At 39.7% G+C, this 21,943-nt stretch overlaps 1 protein-coding gene across 5 annotated transcripts in view; it reads left to right on the top strand.

The window, feature by feature from the left end:
* DSCAM (DS cell adhesion molecule) overlaps positions 1-21,943 on the top strand; it is a 939,729-nt gene that overhangs the window by 631,773 nt on the left and 286,013 nt on the right. For all 5 annotated transcript variants that reach the window (XM_054675091.2, XM_054675090.2, XM_016938555.4 and 2 more), the window contains one exon: positions 6,145-6,423. In XM_054675091.2, the coding sequence (XP_054531066.1) occupies positions 6,145-6,423 (279 nt within the window). The remainder of the gene's footprint in view (positions 1-6,144; positions 6,424-21,943) is intronic.

The raw sequence follows: 21,943 nt of genomic DNA, 5'->3' as shown, positions 1-21,943 counted from the left end.
GCAGAGGGGAGAGTTGGCACAGTAGTTAGAAGTCCTCGGCCCCTAGGCTAATAAGACTATGAAGAGGAGCTTCACTCTTGTCCCTGCCATGTCGTCATTATTAAGTCCTGGAAGTGTCTGCCTGATCCTCTTTTCTAAGTCATTCTTTTTTTTTTTTTTTAAATTATACTTTAAGCTTTAGGGTACATGTGCACAATGTACACGTTAGTTACACATGTATACATGTGCCATGCTGGTGTGCTGCACCCATTAACTTGTCATTTAGCATTAGGTATATCTCCTAATGCTATCCCTCCCCCCTCCCCCCACCCCACAACAGTACCCAGAATGTGATGTTCCCCTTGCTGTGTCCATGTGTTCTCATTGTTCAATTCCCATCTATGAGTGAGAACATGCGGTGTTTGGTTTTTTGTCCTTGTGACAATGATAGACTGGATTAAGAAAATGTGGCACATATACACCATGGAATACTATGCAGCCATAAAAAATGATGAGTTCATGTCCTTTGTAGGGACATGGATGAAATTGGAAATCATCATTCTCAGTAAACTAAGTCATTCTTAATGACTTCAGGATTGTCTAAAGTGCAGAGTGTAAACATATGTTCATCATCACCTCTGAAAGTTTTTTTCTAAAAAACATTATTCAATCAAAATGAACAAGACATCCAGGCTCCGTGGCTCACGCCTATAATCCCAGCACTTTGGGAGGCCAAGGCAGGTGGATCACATGAGGTCAGGAGTTCGAGACCAGCCTGGCCAACATGGTGAAACCCCGTCTCTACTAAAAATACAAAAAAAAATTAGCCAAGCATAGTGGCGTGTGCCTGTAATCCCAGCTACTTGGGAGGCTGAGGCAGGAGAATCACTTGAGCCCGGGAGGTGGAGGTTGCAGTGAGGCGAGATCATGCCACTGAACTCCAGCCTAGGCAACAAGAGTGAAAACTCCGTTTAAAAAAGAAAAAGAAAGAAAAGAAAAAAAAAGAAAGAACAGGACACTATTTATCCCACTAGTTGTGGGAAATAAAAAAGATAAACTTGATAGATCTCCTGCCCTCCTGGGTCACTCTACTTAAGAAAATGGACACGTCCATAAATCACTGTACTCACTTGAGCCATCAATGTGATAAATTCCATACAAGAGTTTTGAACAAGAGTGAGTAGAGGAACCGTTTACTTGTGTTGTATGTACATTGTGGAGAACTATATCAGACTGGGTCAGTAATCTAAAATTTAGCTAAACGATGTTGTTAAGTAGCAGAATTGACCAAATAACCAGACTTATGGGTGAGGAGATCTTGAAGGTATACCCCGGACTAGAAACTCCCACCTGCTCACAGCCTCATCATTTTGGAGTCACACCTTGCACTGAACTGGACAGTAAATAGCCCTATGGCTGCGCAGAAGAGCTACTTGCTGTCTATTTCAATGCAAGCTGATAATGAACTGTGTTTCATTATCACCTTGTTACACATGAAGAGATAGAATCGCAGAGCTAAATAAGCTGGATCAAGATAACACTGCTAATCACCCAGAATTTATGAGCACCCCACCCATGATTTTATCAAAGTCTTATACTCCTCTTCTCTAGGAGAAATCAAAACATTTCCCTCCATGAAGAAGAATATACAATTAATTTTTAAGAGACAAGACAGAAATATATTAGTCTGATCTAATATTCTTGTTAAGAGTTTAGATACAGTAAGAGTCAAAATTGACATTTGGCAGTGTTCAGTGGCTCTGAGCTGCCTAGAAAAAGGACCCCCGCCATTATGTAGAGTGAAATACACAAGCCTGGTAATAAATGACCTTTATCAGATATTTACATACTTCTTGTAGAAAGGGTATGTCAAAAGCAGTGCATGTCATAGTCGGGATTTCTGCTCCTATGATATACAAGCTTTTACTGTCAGCAAGATTCAGATAATTTACCTTATTTAGGTGATATCATGAATCACGTAATCGGTGTGTCTCAAATAGGAGGTTCAGCTTTCCCCAAATCATGAGAAGAGTTTTCTAATCACTGGAGTTACTTTGTGCCATTGATTTTATGTCTTATGAATATAAAATATAAGACTTAAGACGCTTTAAAAATTTTATGCATTTGTATGCAGCAGACTTGCAACTCACAGCTGATGCAAGCAAGGCAACTTAAGCAGTGAAGAAAGAATTGACATGATTGACAAATAGGTCTTGTGATTTAATTTACATTAACAATGATGTAATGTGCATACTGACCTAATGTGTCCTTACATAATGTGGCAAGCAAAGCAACACATAGCAAACCTAATTTTGATATTCTGCTAGGAAAACACTTTTCCTTATGACTAAACTTTTCTTTGATATTTATTTTAACCATTTTGGAAAGGCTTTTTTTTGGTAGATATGTTTTAAAATATTTTAAATGTATCTTTTTTATTTAATATGTTAACCGTGACTTATAATTCAGAATGCTAATTAAGTATTATGATTTTGTATTAATTACAAAAATGCTGACTACTAAGGGCAATGTGCTCCCAAACAAAATGTCATCCGACTACTGTGTGTTGCGTTTTTGTGTCTGTTCTTTATAATTTACTTTGAGTTTCTCACCCTCCTCATTTTGCTTGCCAGTTGTGGCTTCTTACTAAGCCCTCTTCAATATGCCTGAACTCCCAGAATCTGATTTAGGCCAAGATATCAGATAACTGACAGTGTTGTAATGATTTAAAATAAGATGTTCAAAGCAAGGGATCATCCTTGGAGTGATGTGTATGAGATTTAGTGCATTAGCTTTCTGACACTGGTTTTTCAGTGCTTTGGAAGTGTACTTCTTGATTTTCAGCCCTGTTGCTTTGTACTAAAGTAATGATAAAAATATTCCTTAAATACCATACACTGATGAATTGCAAATATTTTGGAATTATAGAAAACACAGGGTTTTGGTTTTCGTTTTGGTTTTAATGCTGATTCTTCTATAGCTACCTCTTACTTCTGTTCTTGAAAATTTGTATGTGCATATATTTCCTCTATTCTATAACTCTCTTATTCTCTAAAGGGACATTCTAATACTTTACAATTATTTACAACCTACACTCTATGTTTTCCTTTTTTTTTTTTTTGAGACGGAGTTTCGCTCTGTCTCCCATGCTGGTGTGCAGTGACATGACCTTGGCTCACTGCAACCTCCGCCTCCCGGGTTCAAACAATTCTCCTGCCTCAGCCTCCCTAGTAGCTGGGACTATAGGTGCGCGCCACCATGCCTGGCTAATTTTTTTTTTATTTTTAGTAGAAACGAGGTTTTGCCATGTTGGCCAGGCTGCTCACGAACTCCTGACCTCTGGTGATTTGCCCACCTGGGCCTCCCAAAGTGCTGGGATTACAGGCGTGAGCCACCATGCCCGGCCTTCTTATTAAATAGCTAGATTAAAAAATATGCTATGTCTTACCTTTCTTTCTTGATTTGGAGAAAGTAAATCCTTACGTATTCCTTCTCCCTGTTGTAACTGATAGAGAAAATTAGCCCAGTAACGTTTCAACTTACCTGTTTTTTCCTCATCTTAAAGGCTTGTGAAATAGAACAAATGCTAAGAAACTGATTCAGATACACAACTAAGTTTGAGAATTACTGTGTTAACTCATTCAGAGCTCAAGGCAGCACTCTATTTTATAAATAAGGAAACTGAGACCCTGAGAGGGGTTAAGTAACTGTAGTAAGTAGCATAGCTGAACTTAAACCAAAGTAGCCTGGCTCCAAAGTTCTTATCTTAGAAAAATTGTCTGTAATTCAGACAGTAAGCACCAAGCCAAGTTTTGTCTGAGTATGCTGACAAACAGGTTTTTGTGTCCAAGAAATCAAAGGGGAGGAAATGTAATCATTTTCTTTAATAAAGCATAGCAATTTAGTATTAATAATATTTACATATATAGTGAGCATTTATGCCACTTGGGGGCAAGATTTAAAGAAATACAAGCACCTTTGGTACAACGTGACATTTTCTCCAGCACATTCCAACTGAGAACGTTCATACCTCAGTCTGACCCGATTCTCTCCACCAGCACTGGATAGAATCTCATCCTGAGACCTTTTTCTCTTAGCATCAGATCAGCCCTTTTCAATCCCAAAGATCTAACTTTACATGGAGAATCCACAGCAGGATTGACATTGAGTATGCTTGTCGGTACCTTTGACCATTTAAAAAAATTAATTTCCCTGGTAAAACCTAACTTGAGCCACCTAGTTCTTCGACCTCTGGCTGTACTTGCAATTTTGAGTTCTAGCTCCCAACTGCTTTTGAAAGCAGACAGCAGTCATAGTGATAATATGAAATAAGAGAAGCGCCATGGCTGCACTTCCTTGCTGTCTGCGGCCTATGGCTATATATGGAAGTTCCACTGGCAGAGGCTGATGGGTTATGCTCATTGCTGTGTGCCCAGCACGTTCACTGCTGCCACACACATCCCAGGTGCTCAATAAACATGACTTGATTGAATGAACAAATAAATGAATGAATGGTTTTCTATTCAAATTTCTCAGCCGGATCCCTTACCTCTTCCTTAAGCTGATAGTGGAAATGGACTTACAATTGTTGAATAAACTAGAAACCTTTAATAACTTCATTAGGAAAAACTCGTAGTTTAATAATTGGTTTATATTAGATTATCACATGATTAATCATCTTAGTTTGTACTCTTAGTCATTTCCAAGCCCCTGCATACAAATAAACCTTTTTCTTTCCAAGAATGTATGCAAAAACACAAAAAAGGCTTACATTACAGGCTCCGATATTAGTTACATTGACATGATTTAAGCCCTCCAAGAATAGTTAACTAGTTCTAAGACCAAAAGGGCAAGGTAACATCTTTGAGTATCACTTTTCCCATCTGCAAAGTAAAGCAATAAATAACTAATCCGTAAGGCAGATGAAAGAGCATATTACTTTGCTCATAACTAACAAGTAACAGGTAGAGTTCAAATGTGGTTCATCTGACTCCATTTTAACTATTTCAGAATGCTAATACCCTATGACATCATCTAGGAGGGCACTGAGGAAGAGAGTTCCTAAGGCAAGGTGGACAAAACAGGCATCACTCAGCAAAACTGGATCAGGAAAGAGCTTTCCAGGCTGAGTTTGCTTGCAGTGTCCATGGCAGGCCAGGCTGAAGGCTGTAACCCGACCTCCTTAGCAATACATCAGCAAGTCAAATAACCTGCCACGGACCAGTTCACAATTAAAAGTTACACACATAAAGTGTGCAAAACTAAGAGATGCAAAGTAAAGGTGTAGTTATTCTAATATGAAATAAGAATTTTTAATTAATGGTTGTTATTAGTTGGACATAACAGAGAGCTTTAACAATAAAATTGGAATATTTATTTTACTTTTGTTTTTTTTAGTTTTTTAGAGACAGGCTGGAGTCACCCAGGCTGGAGTGCACTGGTGCCCTCGTAGCTTACTGCAGCCTCGAACTCCTGGGCTCAAGGTATCCTCCCGCCTTGGCCTCCTCAGTAGCTGGGACCAGAGATGCACACCATCGCACCGGGCTAATTTTTTTAAAAAAATGTTGTAGATATGGGGGTCCCGTTATGTTGCCCAGGCTAGTCTTGAACTCCTGGCCTCAAGTGTTCCTCCTGCCTTGGCCTCCCAAAGTGCTGGGATTACAGGTGTGAGCCACAACATCCAGCCAAAATTGGAATCTCTGCTTCTTCAGTGGGTTTAGAATATGCCTATTTACAAGGCAGGAAACAATTAGAAGGGGAACACTAATTGTAGTGTCATAGTCGCAGAGTAGGAAAGAAACCTCCTCTTGTATACATCATTTTAAAAGGCTTTGAAGGAAAACCAAACCTAAATCCCTCTTTCACACTATTTACACTACAGATATAGTCTGAAATGTTTTCATTCAAAAATAATTTTTAAATTAAAAAAGGTTTCTTGAACAAAATTAAGTAACTTGCTGCAGTACAAATTGAACCATGCTTTTTATTTAAAATGATGAGAACATTCAAGTAACAGAAGCAGAATTTCAAATTTGCTACAGTTCCTGTATTTCTATGCTATGTCTATGATCGTCTGTACTACCCTTTCAGTGCCGTATACAGGGTTAAAGGAAAAGCAAATGTAGAATAAGCACAGTTTGTTATTATCTTTCTTTTTTCTTGCAGTTCCGCCTTTCATACAACCCTTTGAGTTTCCAAGATTCTCCATTGGGCAGCGGGTCTTCATCCCCTGTGTTGTGGTCTCAGGGGACTTACCCATCACGATCACCTGGCAGAAGGACGGCCGGCCAATCCCTGGGAGCCTTGGGGTGACCATTGACAATATTGACTTCACGAGCTCCTTGAGGATTTCCAATCTCTCCCTCATGCACAATGGGAATTACACCTGCATAGCCCGGAATGAGGCCGCCGCTGTGGAGCACCAAAGCCAGTTGATTGTCAGAGGTGAGCAAAGGATCATGAGCCATGTGGCATCTGTAGAGTTGATTTAACCATGGTTTAAGATGATGGGGCTTGAAATATTGTGAAAATAACTAGAACTTAGAAATTCAGTTTTATCTCACTAAAAAAAAAAAAAAAAAAAAAAATGACTCTAAACCCAACCATGAATTCCCCTAAACTCCAAGATAAGGTTTTATTTACCTAAAATATGTTTTAAATAATTAATAGCTAAGAAGGTGGGAGCCATAGGATTTAATTCATGAAATAAGGCTTCCGTATGCTAAGCCAATGAGTTTTGAGGACTAACGTCCATGAGCTTTTGCTTTATTGTATTCATATAATATTTTTAGTATTTCTTATTTCAATAAATGGTTTTTTAAAAAATATGTCTCAAAGCTATATATCAAAGTTTTTCTAAAGAGCCATGAAATAGCTTTTCATAATGTTTGTTTTAGTTTTAGAAATGTGGTTTTCTTTGCCCATCTATTCTATTTAGCATTAAATCTATCATTATTTTGGGACGCCATTGCAATGTTTTAAAATTAAGCAGAGTGTGGTAGTACTTATTCAAAAAAGTTAAAATAGGGTAGGCTAACTTGCAGAAAATATTGGCAGTAATCTCATTACATCTAAACTGTAAGCTTCAGTCTTATTTTGAACTTCTATTCAAGTCACCAAATTCCCATTAAGGCTCACACTCTTCATCTATGAAATAAGCTGCTAGTGTTCTCTAATGTATATCAAACACAGATATTCTGTGATGTTTATGATTCTCCAAGAGTACTATACATTAATCTACCATTACAATATTCATCCACATTGCAGAAGTAACTGTCTGAAGTTAAAGATTTATATTAACAATGATTATTTGCATTTTAAAATTCCCCAGATTGTGGTCCCAGAGTGGTTGTTAGGAGGGGGAGGATTTCTGTAATTTCCCAGAGAGTGGAGATAGCTCTTTCTTGGGCAGGAGATTCTCATGTCCTTCTTCGTTCCTTACTCCTTGTCCCCTTGATACCTCTTCTTCCTTGCCAACTGGGAAGAAATGCACTTTTTATCTACCTGCCAGCAAAAGGAAGTGACACAGACTTAGAAGTCATAGGAAGAAACTAACTTTGTATTTCTGAAAAAAAAAAAGTTTCTCAGGTGAATAATTTAGAAAATATATATTCAGTTAGACACAAACTTAGCATCTTCATGACATTTTTCTCATTTCCACCTTGCACTTTGGAGTGGAAGAATTGGGATACTTGATTTTTTCCCAAATTTTGAAAGATAAATTAAAAAGGGGGCCAACCTAGTATCTGTTTCCCAAGCGTTTTCTTATAAGCAGAGTTAACTCTTGGGTTTGTGAAGGGCAAAATAGTACATCAGCCTGCTTTCTATATAATCTGCTCTGAAGGATCCAGGCCAGGAATCTGAAACGTCAGATAAAAATGTACGGGGATGCTTTTTGTACAACTTGCCCTTGCAGAAAAGGCAACCAGAAGTTTTTAACCAAGGCAAAATCAGATGAGCTGAAAATGAGCCTAGCTATTTGGGATAATGTAGCTGATCATGATATGGCTGATGTCTCCATGTGATTGTTCTTCAAATATGTTAAGTAAGCTTTAGTTAAATTAGTATTAAATCACCAGTGAGATAATGCAGCCTAGAGGAAGAAAATGTGCTTCACAAACAGGTCAGTGTGACTGGAGAAACAGGCAGGGACAAGGTGATGTGGGACTGTGGTTCTCAATCCAGACAGTTCTGTAGAATCTCCTGGGAGGCTTAAGAAAACACTGATGTGCATTTTTTGGTCCCAATCTACACCAATTAAATCATAATCTTTAGGGGTAAATCCATCTTCCAGATCTCTGGGGAATTGTTCTTTTTCCCCAAAAATCACTAGTTAGTGGTTCTCAAACTTTGTTGTACATTCAGATTGCATAGGGAGGTCTAAAAAGGTCCCGATGACCAGGATGAAGCTCCCATCAATTAAATAACCATCTTTGGAGGTGGGACCCAGGCATCAATAATTTGTAAAACCCACAAGTTTATTCTAATATGTAGCCAAGTCTCAGTTCCAGCCCCCTGAGTAATTAGAACGTGCAGCCATTTTGAGGTGTGGATTTTTTTCTAGATTAAAGAGTTGGCACTGTTGACTTTAACCACCACGGCACTATGGCCTGATTGATCTTTTTAGTTGTCACACTAGTAGCTGTCTGAAGAATGGACTGGGCTAGAAAGCAAGAAGAGTAGTTAACAGGCTATTTCAGACATTCAGGCAAGATAAAAATGCCTTGGATGAAGGTGTTAATGTTAAGGTCATGAGAAGCAGTGGAATTCACAATCTATTTTGGCGGTGAAGCAAATAAAACATGCTTATGGAGTGAATGTTGCAAATGAGATAAAGAAGAACCTTTAGTGGAATCATGCTTTGCCTAATAACAAGGTGAATGAAAGTGTCTTTAGCAGAAGCAGAGAAGAAATGAGGAAGAACAGTATTGACAAGGGGAATAATGGTCAATGATATGGGAGAAGCACCTGTCCCAGCAGTCACTAGGGCACTGCAACATTTAAGGCCCCAGAGTAAGAGAAGGAGGAATCAGCAGAAGAGATGAAGAGGGAAAAGGAGCAGCCTGTAAAGGAGGAGAAAATCCAGTGGACTGTGGCACTCTAGAAGCAAAATCAGAAATAAATCGAGAAAGAGAATATTAAACAGTATTGAATCCTGCTGAAAGTAGACAAAGAGGAAAACCAAGAGTTGGTCACTGGTTTAGGAAGATGGATATTGTTTATGACCTTGATGGATATTGTTTATGACCTGGTGTCATTGCAGTGAGGGCTTGATTAGAGGAGCTTCAGAAAAGAAAGAAGGTCAATGTGCAGGAACTCAGAAAACACAACTATTTTTATATTTTTAGGAATTTTGCTATCACAGGAGGCAGTAAAATGGAGACAAAGTTGGAAATGGACATGGGGCAAGGGCAGGAGTTATTTTTAAGACTGGATACTTTACAGCCTGCTTTATGCTTATGAGAATAAGCCAGTAGAGAGGAAAAAAATATGTGGCAAGATAAAGAGGAGATTATTACAGGATCAAAGTCCTTGAGTTAGTGAATGCAACCAGAATTCTTTGTACCAGTGCAGTAGTACGTTCAAAGTAGTATAATAACAACCATGGTGTGAAGCTCCAGTAGGTAGCACCAACAGAAATGATTGAAAATTATAGGGAGGGGGGATGTTTTGGGTCAAAGAAGTGGAAAAACAAAAATTATCTAATAGGACCATCACAGAGTAACAGGTAACACATTTATCCTCCTACTACAAACCAACTATAAAATTGGTCTAATATATATAAGAACTGCTTTCAGGAACAAAACAAAGTGCATGAAGTGAGTTCCAAATTCACCCCAGATAGCTGCTTGGGGTACTTTCTGCACATGACAGAGAGTGCAGAGCCCAAATAGATCACAGTGATCTTGGCAGGTGGAGAAAACAGAGAGAGAAATTGAAAGATACTAAGATGATTACTGGGTATTGAAGGACAAGCTACTGGAGATTAGGGAGCTATTCAAAGAAAGGTCTCTAGAAATCTGTACAGGGCTCCTTTGCAGTTTCAGCTGAATACTGTTCTTCACATGCACAGGGTGCTAGCAGAAGTTGCACATTGCTTGGGAATGCTGGAGTTCTAACTAGCCAGAATAGGGGAATTCAGCCGAAATCTCAGGAATGCCACACCCTAGGAGTAGGACTAATCTATCCCCAGCATAAGGGTTACTCTAGACCAGCCCTAAAAGAGCCTAAGAAGATTCTTGGCAAGATAAAACCTCCACTAGTAAGTTAATTGTGTGCATAAACAACATTTGACACTAAAAAGGAAGACAACAAAATCCAGACCCCCCAACAGCATAGCATATCCACAGTCTACTGCATTCAATAAACACAGGCACACCTGATTTTATCACACTTTTCTTTTTTGTTGTTGTTGTGTTTTTTTATTTTATTTTTTATTTTATTATTATTATACTTTAAGTTTTAGGGTACATGTGCACAATGTGCAGGTTAGTTACATATGTATACATGTGCCATGCTGGTGCGCTGCACCCACTAACTCGTCATCTAGCATTAGGTATATCTCCCAATGCTATCCCTCCCCGCTCCCCTCATCCCACAACAGTCCCCAGAGTGTGGTGTTCCCCTTCCAGTGTCCATGTGTTCTCATTGTTCAATTCCCACCCATGAGTAAGAATATGCAGTGTTTGGTTTTTTGTTCTTGCGATAGTTTACTGAGAATGATGATTTCCAATTTCATCCATGTCCCTACAAAGGACATGAACTCATCATTTTTTATGGCTGCATAGTATTCCATGGTGTATATGTGCCACATTTTCTTAATCCAGTCTATCACTGTTGGACATTTGGGTTGGTTCCAAGTCTTTGCTATTGTGAATAGTGCCTCAATAAACATACGTGTGCATGTGTCTTTATAGCAGCATGATTTATAGTCCTTTGGGTATATACCCAGTAATGGGATGGCTGGGTCAAATGGTATTTCTAGTTCTAGATCCCTGAGGAATCGCCACACTGACTTCCACAATGGTTGAACTAGTTTACAGTCCCACCAACAGTGTAAAAGTGTTCCTATTTCTCCACATCCTCTCCAGCACCTGTTGTTTCCTGACTTTTTAACGATTGCCATTCTAACTGGTGTGAGATGGTATCTCATTGTGGTTTTGATTTGCATTTCTCTGATGGCCAGTGATGGTGAGCATTTTTTCATGTGTTTTTTGGCTGCATAAATGTCTTCTTTTGAGAAGTGTCTGTTCATGTCCTTCGCCTACTTTTTGATGGGGTTGTTTGTTTTTTTCTTGTAAATTTGTTTGAGTTCATTGTAGATTCTGGATATTAGCCCTTTGTCAGATGAGTAGGTTGTGAAAATTTTCTCCCATTTTGTAGGTTGCCTGTTCACTCTGATGGTAGTTTCTTTTCCTGTGCAGAAGCTCTTTAGTTTAATTAGATCCCAAAAAGAGTCCAGGACCAGATGGATTCACAGCCGAATTCTACCAGAGGTACAAGGAGGAACTGGTACCATTCCTTCTGAAACTATTCCAATCAATAGAAAAAGAGGGAATCCTCCCTAACTCATTTTATGAGGCCAGCGTCATCCTGATACCAAAGCTGGGCAGAGACACAACCAAAAAAGATAATTTTAGACCAATATCCTTGATGAACATTGATGCAAAAATCCTCAATAAAATACTGGCAAACTGAATCCAGCAGCACATCAAAAAGCTTATCCACCATGATCAAATGGGCTTCATCCCTGGGATGCAAGGCTGGTTCAATATACACAAATTAATAAATGTAATCTAGCATATAACAGAACCAAAGACAAAAACCACATGATTATCTCAATAGATGCAGAAAAGGCCTTTGACAAAATTCAACAACCCTTCATGCCAAAAACTCTCAATAAATTAGGTATTGATGGGACGTATCTCAAAATAATAAGAGCTATCTATGACAAACCCACAGCCAATATCATACTGAATGGGCAAAAACTGGAAGCATTCCCTTTGAAAACTGGCACAAGACAGGGATGCCCTCTCTCACCACTCCTATTCAACGTAGTGTTGGAAGTTCTGGCCAGGGCATTCAGGCAGGAGAAGGAAATAAAGGGTATTCAATTAGGAAAAAAGGAAGTCCAATTGTCCCTGTTCGCAGATGACATGATTGTATATCTAGAAAACCCCATCGTCTCAGCCCAAAATCTTCTTAAGCTGATAAGCAACTTCAGCAAAGTCTCAGGATACAAAATCAATGTACAAAAATCACAAGCATTCTTATATACCAGTAACAGACAAACAGCCAAATTATGAATGAACTCCCATTCACAATTGCTTCAAAGAGAATAAAATACCTAGGAATCCAACTTACAAGGGATGTGAAGGACCTCTTCAAGGAGAACTACAAACCACTGCTCAATGAAATAAAAGAGGATACAAACAAATGGAAGAACATTCCATGCTCATGGGTAGGAAGAATCAATATTGTGAAAATGGCCATACTGCCCAAGGTAATTTATAGATTCAATGCCATCCCCATCAAGCTACCAATGACTTTCTTCATAGAATTGGAAAAAACTACTTTAAAGTTCATATGGCACCAAAAAAGAGCCTGCATTGCCAAGTCAATCCTAAGCCAAAAGAACAAAGCTGGAGGCATCACGCTACCTGACTTCAAACTATACTACAAGGCTACAGTAACCAAAACAGCATGGCACTGGTACCAAAACAGAGATATAGACCAATGGAACAGAACAGAGCCCTCAGAAATAACGCCGCATATCTACAACTATCTGATCTTTGACAAACCTGAGAAAAACCAGCAATGGGGAAAGGATTCCCTATTTAATAAATGGTACTGGGAAAACTGGCTAGCCATATGTAGAAAGCTGAAACTGGATCCCTTCCTTACACCTTATACAAAAAATTAATTCAAGATGGATTAAAGACTTAAACCTTAGACCTAAAACCATAAAAACCCTAGAAGAAAACCTAGGCATTACCATTTAGGACATAGGCATGGGCAAGGACTTCATGTCTAAAACACCAAAAGCAATGGCAACAAAAGCCAAAATTGACAAATGGGATCTAATTAAACTAAAGAGCTTCTGCACTTTTCTTTTCTTCCTTTTTTTTTTTTTTTTTTTTGAGACGGGATCTTGCTCTGTCACCCAGGCTGCAATACATTGGGCCAATCTCCACTCACTGCAACCTCTACCTCCCGGGTTCACACCATTCTCCTGCCTCAGCTTCCTGAGTAGCTTGGATTACAGGCATGTGCCAACATGCCAAGCTATTTTTTTTATTTTTAGTAGAGACAAGGTTTCACCACGTTGGCCAGGCTGGTCTCGAACTCCTGGCCTCAGGTGATGCACCCCACTTGGCCTCCCAAAGTGCCGAGATTACAGGAGTGAGCCACCATGCCCGGCCACACTTTGCTTTATTGTGCTTCCCAGATATCGCATTTTTTACAAGTTGAAGGTTTGTGGCAATCCTGCATTGAGCAAGTCTATGGGGACCATTTTTTCCAACAGTGTGTGCTCACTTCGTGTCTGTATGTCACATTTTGGTAATTCTTGCAACATTTGAAACTTTATCATTATTATTATGTCTGTTACGGTGATTGGTAATCAGTAATCTCTGGTGTTACTATTATAATGTTACTATTATAATTGTTCAGTAGCCATATGAGATGGCAAACTTAATCGATAAATGTTGTGTGTGTTCTGACCACTCTACTAACCAACCATTTCCCAGTCTCCATTTCTCAGCTTCCCTATTTCCTAAGACAACAATACTGACCATTTCTCAGCTTCCCTACTTCCTAAGACATAACAATATTGAAATTAGGCCAATGAATGGCCCCACAACAGTCTCCAGTGTTTGAGTGAGAGGAGGAATCATTGCGCATCTCTCACTTTAAATCAAAAGCTAGAAATGATTGCATTCAGTGAGGAAGGCATTTGAAAGCCAAGAGAGGCCGGAAGCTGGGCTTCCTATGCCAAACTGTTTGCCACATTGTGAACACAAAGGAAAAGTTCTTGAGGGCAATGAAAAATGCTACTCCAGTGAACACACAAATGGTAAAGTGAAACAGCCTCGTTGCTAATATGGAGAACGTTTAAATAGTATGGATAGAGAAAACCAAACCAGCCACCACATTCCCTTAAGTACAAGCTTGATACAGGGCAAGGCCCTAACTCTCTTCTATGAAGGCTGAGTGACATGAGGAAGCTGCATAAGAAAAGTTTGACCTGGGGTCATTGTAAAGCTTAGCACATTTTTTGATAGCCTGGGTTACTGGGAAGATTTGTAAAGACTTGATCTAAAATAAATTAGCTGTTGTCTTGAGGAAAATATAAGAAAACAAAAACAACACCCCAAAAGCAAAAATATCTTAGCTGTTATGTATGAGCCAATAAGAGCCAAATCTCATAGCTCTTATGACAGTGGACTGATGGTTTCGCTGATATCCTGCTCAGTGGAGTGACCTTGGCATTGATTAAGGTATTAGAAATAAAGCATTAGGCTTCATGACAGAGCACTCCTGCCCTTTGCTTCCTGTTGTGGTCTCTAGACCACTCACAGGAAAGCACCAACACAACAGTTCCTATCTGTGATTCCAAAGGAGGGCCGCTTTCTCACACTTTTTTATATCTTCTGATGGGTCTATGGTTTCTGGCTTTTAATGGTGAACTGCCACATAGAGAAACAAGCACATTGGCTAAAATAGTTGACTGTCAGTTGACAGGAAAAATGAAAATCATAGAAGGTTGCTGTTTTATTGCCATCTGTTGATCCAATTTTTGATAGAATTCTCATGCTATGATTTTACTTCATTCATTCATTCATTCTTACACAAAATATTTCTTACATATTTGTTTTATAATAGGTGCTGTTATGAGTGCCGAGGATACCATGGTGATTAGAATAAAGACACCAAGTCTCTGCCCATTAAGGTTCAAATTCTAGTGAAGGGAAGAGATAATGAACAAACAATGTCAGTTATCTACAAGGACTATGAAAAATAAACATGATGTATGTGGATTGAGAAAGATGGGGATGAAAATAGTATTTTAGGTAGGCTGGGCAGGGGAAGGCTTTCTGGAGAGATCTTTGAGCAGAGACTTGACTGAAGTGAAGGCGTACATCCCAGGGAATTGTAGGAAGCGAGTTCCAAGCAGAGAGACCAACAAGTCTGAAGACTGAGTGTGGAGTGAGTTTTGTGTGTTCACAGCCCAGCAAGAGGCCCAAAGTGCCTCCTATTAAGTAAGAGAGGACAGAAAGGCAGAGATATAAGCAGAGGCCAGGCCATCTATTCTCAGAATGATGGGAAAGCAATAGGTTTAATTGTCAGTGTCATAAATTAAATCTTACCTAGACTTTGGCCAAGTCCCATCTCAACTAAATGTCACCGAGTAGAGAATGGTGGTATTTATCCATGCACCCCCTCCCACCTCCACCAAATGGCTTTCATTAAAACTGAATTTCTGCCCAGGTTTACAGCTAGGGAAACCTAAATTCATTCTTTGGAAATATATAGCAACTTAGAAGCCATGGCTTCCAAACATAAAACGCTGGACTACATTTAAAACTAGAAAAATGCCTGTCTTATTATAACCATAGTATTGTTTCTTTAAAAATAAAACAACAGAAGTATTCCACCCCCCACCAACACACACAAAATAAGCAGATCAAGCCAAAGACCTCTGTGTTTTAAACAACCTTCATTTTAGGCAACACCAGGAGTAAACTTCCTCAAAGAAACGTATTTGAAACTTCAGATATTCTCAGCCTATGTGGATCCCATGACAAGATTTTGGTATTTTGGAATATATATCAAATTGTTCTTTTTGGGGAGACAGGAGTGCTGGTTATGTGCACGTAATTATGATTCAGAGAAGTGTTTGGCAATGTTAGCCATATTTCGTCTTGGAGATGTGATGTAATTATGTAGTTGAACCTATTCATCTCTTTAATTACTCTTCCTCCCCACTAGAAAAACTGCTCTGTATTAGTCCATTTTTATGCTGCTGATAAACACATACCCAAGACTGGCTAATTTATAAAGAAAAAGAGGATTAATGGACTCACAGTTCCACAGGTGGCTGGGAGGTGAAAGACAAGTCTTACATGGTGGCAGGCAAGAGAGAGCTTGTGCAGGGGAAATCCCCTTTATAAAATCATCAGATCTCATGAGACTCATTCACTATCACGAGAACAGCATGGGGAAGATCCGCCCCCTGTGGTTAAATTACTTCCCACTGGATCCCTCCCACAATATGTGGGAATTGTGGGAGCTACAATTCAAGATGAGATTTGGGTGGGGACACTACCAAACCATATCATGCTCTATTGGAAAACCAACTATATTGGCAAGCAGGCTCACCACAATATACTAAATAATGTGTTATACTAATAAAAGGAAATCAAAATATCATCTTTAAAAAAGGAAACCAACAACTTTGGGGAATTATACACCCAGACAATATAGAGTACTGGTGGTCTTTTTGTTCTGTCATAAGTTTTGGCCCAAACGGCAACAGTCCCAAAGGCTTCACATCCTTCCATCTCAGGCTCTGTATCTTCTTGGCCAGAGTCCTCCTATGAGGCTGTCTTCTGCTGTCCCTCAGATGGCACTTCCATTGGGTCCACTCTTCTCAAAGACCTCGGGCTTTGGGGGTCACCCTGATCTGCGTTATTAACTTAGCCATGCTCCGTTTCCCTAGTCTATAAAACTGAAGTAATAACATTCATTGATTCATGTGTCCTTTCAACACATAGTTGCAGAGTGCTTTCTGTACTCCAGATCTGTGCTTTGCGCTGGGCATACCATGGCCTGTGAGAAAGGAATGGTTCTTGTTCTCATAGCATGCACAGCCTAGTATAGGAGACAGACTGTTAAACAGCAATACCAGATGAGTGTAATAAAGGCTATGGTAAGTAATTAAGGACTCAGAGAAGCACTTAATCTTATCCACAGCATCAGAAAAAAATGTGCCTGACTAAGTGAGTGCTAAGCTAAGATGCAAATGGTGAATGGGAACTTATTAAACAGACATGAAGAAGCCTTTGTGAAGACCCAGCAGCAAGAATGGTCTTGGGGACTGGGTAATAGATGGGGTTTTAGAATAGCTGGGGCAAAGCCTGCAAGAGGAGAATGTCACAGAATGCAACTGGAGACCAAGGGCCCAAGTCATAAAAATCCTTTAAAATATCCCAAGAGTCTGGATTATACCAACGGGCCATGGGAATATGGGATGCTTTTAAGCAAGGAAGTCACATCATCCAATTTGTGTCTTAGATCCTTTAGGTCCCTGAGTGAAGAATGAATTCAAGTGGGACAGTTTATGGCAGGTAGACCAGTTAGGGGGCTGAGAAATCTAAATAAGAGGCAATATGGGCCTTGTCCTAGGTTGGGTTCCCTTGAAAGTAGAGTGTGAGGTACAGAATTGGCTGGCAGGTTATTTATTTGGGATGTCATTCCTGGATCCCAGAATGGAAAGAATGAGATTAGAAAGGGAGAAAAAAAATCAATAAAAGTTGCTTTAATGAGCTGGTTGCTGCTATGGGCAACTGGAGCTCATTCCTACTGGGAGCCTTCTAAGGAATCACGTAGAACAGTGGTTCTTGAAGTGTGGTCTCTGTACCAGCAGCCTTAGCATCACCTGGGAGTTCATCAGAAAGGCAAAATATTGGATTCCACCCCAGATGTACTGAGTCAGAATCACTGGAGACAAGGTTTAGCAATGTGTGGTTTAATCAGCTCTTCAGGTGATTCTGATGCCGTCTAATGTTTGAGACGCACAGGCATAGAGCAGGCCTCATAATTGCCCCACTGGATCGGAGGAAACTGAGGCAGAGGCAGAGAATTTATACCCTGACTCCTGTCCCTCAGTGATGGACAGTTGTTTTTCACATGTCAGGGTTGCACCAGTAAGGTGGGTAAAGGCTCATGACTTCTGAGAAGGCCTGAGACAGCAAAGAGAGGGCCCCATCCCCTTAGTGCAGTGTCCTGGCAAAGTGTGTGGAGGTGGAGCTGTCCTCCCAGAGGTGCTGAAGCCGGGTGGACAGAGGGGCTGTGCCCCTTTCCCACATAACCAGACTACTCACTGTGACTGGGGTGTGGCAGTGGAGATGCAGAGAATTTGAGGATACATTTTCAAGAAATAATCATCAGCACCTGATAAAAAGAAATGAAAGAAGAGGATATGAAAGGAAATTCCATTTTTCTTTTTTGAGGACCTTAATGGATGGTGAACAGGAACGGGTACCATTTTGGAAACTTGAATTAGAGGTACCTGTGATATAAGCTAATGATGGAAGGATATGGTGCTCTACACACCAAGGGAAGATAAAGGCAATCATCGTGATGGGAGTGGGTGAAATAGCTCAGGAGGTGTGTTGAGTAAGATGTGGAGAAGATTGAAGACAACACCCTGAGAAGGAGAGGGCCACAGTGGGGGATCCTCTCTTTAATAAGAAAGCAAAGTAAGAATTGTCTTGAGGGCAATTCTGGGAGGGGTCAAAGGATGGAACTAGGAGTACCTGAAACCCACTGAGTACTCAGGAAATGCTCACTTTCATTACTAAGTGATTCCTTGGGGGGGCTCCTGATTCTTTTAGGACAATTTCTTAGGCTGCCATTTTGTAGAAAAAAAGTATCTAGGTCAAATATTAATAGTTTCTTTAAAAAATATCTCCACTTTTTAAAAAATAAACTGCTGCTTACTTTAAAAAATTGGGAACTGTGTTGTCCCTAGGGATAATGGTCATTCTCATATGCTTAGAGCATATGAGAATGATGTCATTAGTTACATGTTAAACACTGGGTCCTCATTCAGACACTCCCCTGCCCTGGAATTTTAATCTTAGCTGGTGATGCAGCTGTCTCAAAGTGATGACAACCCCCAAGGGACCATATGCCTGTTGTCTTCACATTAGGCTCTGGGCAGGCAAAGAAATTTGTTTAGAAACTTACTACAACTTTTCCCAGGAATCCATCACCTCTAATTTTGCCAGGCAGAACTCAACCCAAGCATATTCTTAAGGTGTCAGATCTGAGGGGTGTGGCCTCAGGTCTTCTTGATGTAAGTACATGGATGTTCCCAGTCTTAGAGTTCTTACTGTAACTCACAAGTTCACTTTCATGAAAGGGACCTACGTATTCACTGGTACACGATAATAAATCACTTAGGGATTGAATATTTACATTCATGACAGTCTTCTGTCAAAATTTAAAGGAAATGTATATGATTTGGCTTATTCATGCACTTAGTAAAATATAGCATTTTCCTCAAGGTGGTCTCAAGTTGCATGGTATATCAGCCAAAGACCAAACATCTGAGCTATTAATTATTCTCTTTGCTATAAAAATTAAGAAGCTCACTTACTGCAGAAGCTTCTTTCTTAGGTCTTCATGTGACTGTAAATCACTGGGGTATCTGAAGAGAGAATTCCAATCTATGAGCAAAGAGATGTACATGGGAAATCCCCTGGCTACTCCTACCAGGGTCAGAAACAGTTTTCAATGATACGGGGTAATTATTCTACTAATTTAGGGACCGTTTTTATCTGTAACTACCTTATACTTACAGTATTTCTATGGTTGTTTCTCATATAAACTTCTTTGATGAGATTTTAAGGAACATTTCGTTGGATTAGAACCAAATTGAGGGGAGGGGTAATGGATCAATTATGATTAGACATGCTTCCAGAGGGAATGCAAGAGATTTTCTACCCTGTCCATTGATGAGCAATTTCTTGCTCTTGGCAGAACTTGAGCCAAATGGAGCACAGAATGTGGACGGCTGCAGATTTTCCTTCCACTCTGCAGAGAATAATTTTGGCATGGTGTCTTCAACTTTATCACCTGCTCTTGAGTTGATTGGTCACTTTTACTAGAAAACTTAGCTCTAAATAATCTCTACCATATTTCTTAGAGATAATTTCCTCACCCAGAGATAGTCATTCCTTATTATCTTATTTTAAATATATTTTCATTTTCTTAAATACATTTTGTCTCCGAATACCATCTACATGAAGTAACATTGCTTATCACTTAAGCAATATCTCAGAAAACCATTGGCTGTGTAAATTATTTATTTCATTTGCAAGTTGGAAACTTTGCTCATTAAGAATATGTCAGGCCGTGCGCAGTGGCTCACGCCTGTAATCCCAGCACTTTGGGAGGCTGAGGCTGGTGGATCACGAGATCAGGAGTTCAAGACCAGCCTGGCCAAGATGGTAAAACCCCATCTCTATTAAAAATACAAAAAAATTACCTGGGCGTGATGGCGGGCACCTGTAATCCCAGCTACTCAGGAGGCTGAGGCAGAGAATTGCTTGAACCTGGGAGGTGGAAGTTGCAGTGAGCAGAGATCATGCCACTGCACTCCAGTCGAGGCAACAGAGTAAGACTCCATCTCAAAAAAAAAAAAAAAAAAAAAGGTAAAAGCTAAACATACCTGCATTTACTAAATTAATCAACACTCTTACAGCACTTAATATCTCCACAGTTCTGAGAACTTTTCTAATCTTAATTTATTTGATCATCTTAACAATCCTTAAAATGAGTTCCATAATCATCTCCAATTTTCAGATAAGAATATTGAGACCAAGAGCCATTTTACAGTTTGCACAAAATTGCCCAACAGGAAATAGAAGAGCTGGACACCAAGCCAATGTGTTTAATACTTGGCTTTATGCTGGTAGTCATTATTTTCTGGTGCTTCTTCATGTGTAAATCATTCTACAGAAAGTAAAGCTAGAAAATTAAAAGCAATGTTTTCTCCAGAAACACTGTGGTGAATTCCATCTCTGGCTGCTTCTTGTGTCTTGACATTTTCCCTTCCTCCTTTGTTATTTTATGACCAAAGCGATCGTCACCTTGGCTCAGATCATTGTAACAAGCTTCTAAGTCCCTTGCTAACTTAGGCCCTAACCATCTTCTCAGTCTATCATATGTGGCAGCTGAGTTCCTATCTACCTGTAACCCATAGGCTCACATTTATGTCTCAAAATTAAGAATTCTGTATCTTGCAAGGCTGATGAGATTAGCCTTACCAGGAATTTCTAAGTATCTACTATATGGTGTAGATAATTCATCTCTTCTCACATAGTTTATGACTGCCTCATTGAAAGTCTACCCTGTAATGAATCACTGATCTGCTGGGAAAGATTCGGGGATTAGAATACCTTCAGATGCTACCTTTTCTAAGAGATGTGATACATATTAAAATCCTAATGGCTTACCTCAAAAAATATGCTTTCTTTGGGGAGATATGTTTTAAGTGAAATCATGTTTATGTTTTAGGTAGGGATGGTTCTTTACAGCACCTCACAACATTCACCGGATAAGCAGTCACTTAATATCTTGTTTTTTATGGGCACACCAGAAAACCTTTATGGTACCTCACTGCAACTACTCTCCATAGTCCCCCTTTGGCCCACCATGGTGCTGACATCTGGCATAACGGACTATGTGTTCTCACCAGAATTTTGGGAAAAGTTCAGTCCCACATTGTATTCTCGATTGCCTTTAGGAGGTGCCTATTATTTCTCACTTTATCTCCTGGTAGAGGAAAAATCAACATCGAATGCTTTGACCAGTTCACATCCAAGATGAATACTTATATTTGATAATTACTATTTGAGGCACAAATATATATTTGATCTACTTTTTTTTTTTTTTTTTTTTTTTTTGAGATGGAGTTTCACTCTTGTTGCCCAGGCTGGAGTGCAATGGCATTATCTCAGCTCACTGCAACCTCCGCTTCCCGGGTCCAAGCAATTCTCCAGCCTCAGCCTCCTGAGTAGCTAGGATTACAGGCATGCGCCACCACACCCAGCTAATTTTGTATTTTTAGTAGAGATGGGGTTTCTCCGTGTTGGTCAGACTGGTCTCAAACTCCAGGCCTCAGGTGATCTGCTTGCCTCGGACTCCCAAAGTGTTGGGATTACAGGCATGAGCC

This window comes from Pan troglodytes, chromosome 22 (assembly GCF_028858775.2).
Source record: "Pan troglodytes isolate AG18354 chromosome 22, NHGRI_mPanTro3-v2.0_pri, whole genome shotgun sequence".
NCBI classification, from domain to species: Eukaryota; Metazoa; Chordata; class Mammalia; order Primates; family Hominidae; genus Pan; species Pan troglodytes.
Note: the sequence above shows the minus strand (reverse complement) of the source record. Positions and strands in the feature narration are given on the sequence as shown.